Source organism: Atta colombica, unplaced genomic scaffold (genome assembly GCF_001594045.1).
Source record: "Atta colombica isolate Treedump-2 unplaced genomic scaffold, Acol1.0 scaffold11, whole genome shotgun sequence".
Lineage (NCBI taxonomy): Eukaryota > Metazoa > Arthropoda > Insecta > Hymenoptera > Formicidae > Atta > Atta colombica.
This window is the reverse complement of record NW_017259195.1, coordinates 789057-790049: the sequence shown is the minus strand read 5'-3', so window position 1 is coordinate 790049 and position 993 is coordinate 789057. Positions and strand designations below refer to the sequence as shown.

Genomic DNA, 993 nt, shown 5'->3' with positions numbered 1-993 from the left:
TTATATATATTATAACTAAATTATTTTCAAATACAATTTAAAAAAACGAGAAAAAAATGTATTTTCAAAATTACATTTTTAAAATTATTTATACAATGATTTCAAATACAATTTAAAAATATTGCATAAATAATTTCATATATAATTTGAAAATATTATATTTATTTTTTCTCCTAAAAACTGCGAATTATTCATTACCTTCACCTTCTTCTTCATACGATGCAGCAACTTTCAAACAATCTTTGCAATTCTCGAGAGACGGTACTGTCGTTATAGTTAAATATGCTCTATCAGTCGGTTGTAAATGTAAGAAATTTGTACTGTAACAGATAAATAATATTGCTGTTCCTTATTTTAAAGCTTTTCAAGAAGACAAAGGATCTGATTTTTCTTGATTTTTTTATAGATAAATTAGTGTACATTTTTTATATTTAAAAGGAAAAGGGATATATATTTGAAATTTGACAAACGTGAGAAGAAACGTTCTAGTGTAGTCTAGCAATAAAAAATAAATTTAAAAAAGTATCTATTATTCAAGAGTACATACCCGAGACCGTGAATTACAAGTTTATTCCGCTCCATCGGCCACTGAGATATAACTATGCTTAATTCCCTATAAATTGTATAATTGCCGAACAATGTAACTTCGGAAACTTTGCGGGCTACACGGTTGGGTGTGAAAGCCCACCAATGTAATAGATATTTGTACAAAGATGTGTTGCTGCTGACGTCCAACGTGTATGTATACGTAAGCAGGAACTGGCCACATTGCGTTAAGCCCATAACAATATGCCTTAGAAAACAAAAATATCTTTACAATCGTCATTCATCTAAATAGGACTATTTTACATTTATATTTCTGCAGCGAGTATATTAATAGAGATAATTTTAGATACTTGCTGCTTACATTAACCCATTTCTTGCCACCTTGTTTCCTTCAGATCAATATTCATAGTCCGTTCTCATATTTAACATTCAACAATAGCTTCAATA

General features: G+C 28.9%; 1 protein-coding gene across 2 annotated transcripts in view; it reads right to left on the bottom strand.

Annotated features, from left to right (window-relative positions):
- Nucleotides 1-993, bottom strand: part of LOC108693814 — a 5460-nt gene that overhangs the window by 3249 nt on the left and 1218 nt on the right. For both annotated transcript variants that reach the window (XM_018202964.1, XM_018202963.1), the window contains exons 3-4: nucleotides 548-793; nucleotides 199-320 (exon numbers count right to left, since the gene is read on the bottom strand). In XM_018202964.1, coding sequence (XP_018058453.1) covers nucleotides 199-320; nucleotides 548-793 — 368 coding nt within the window. The remainder of the gene's footprint in view (nucleotides 1-198; nucleotides 321-547; nucleotides 794-993) is intronic.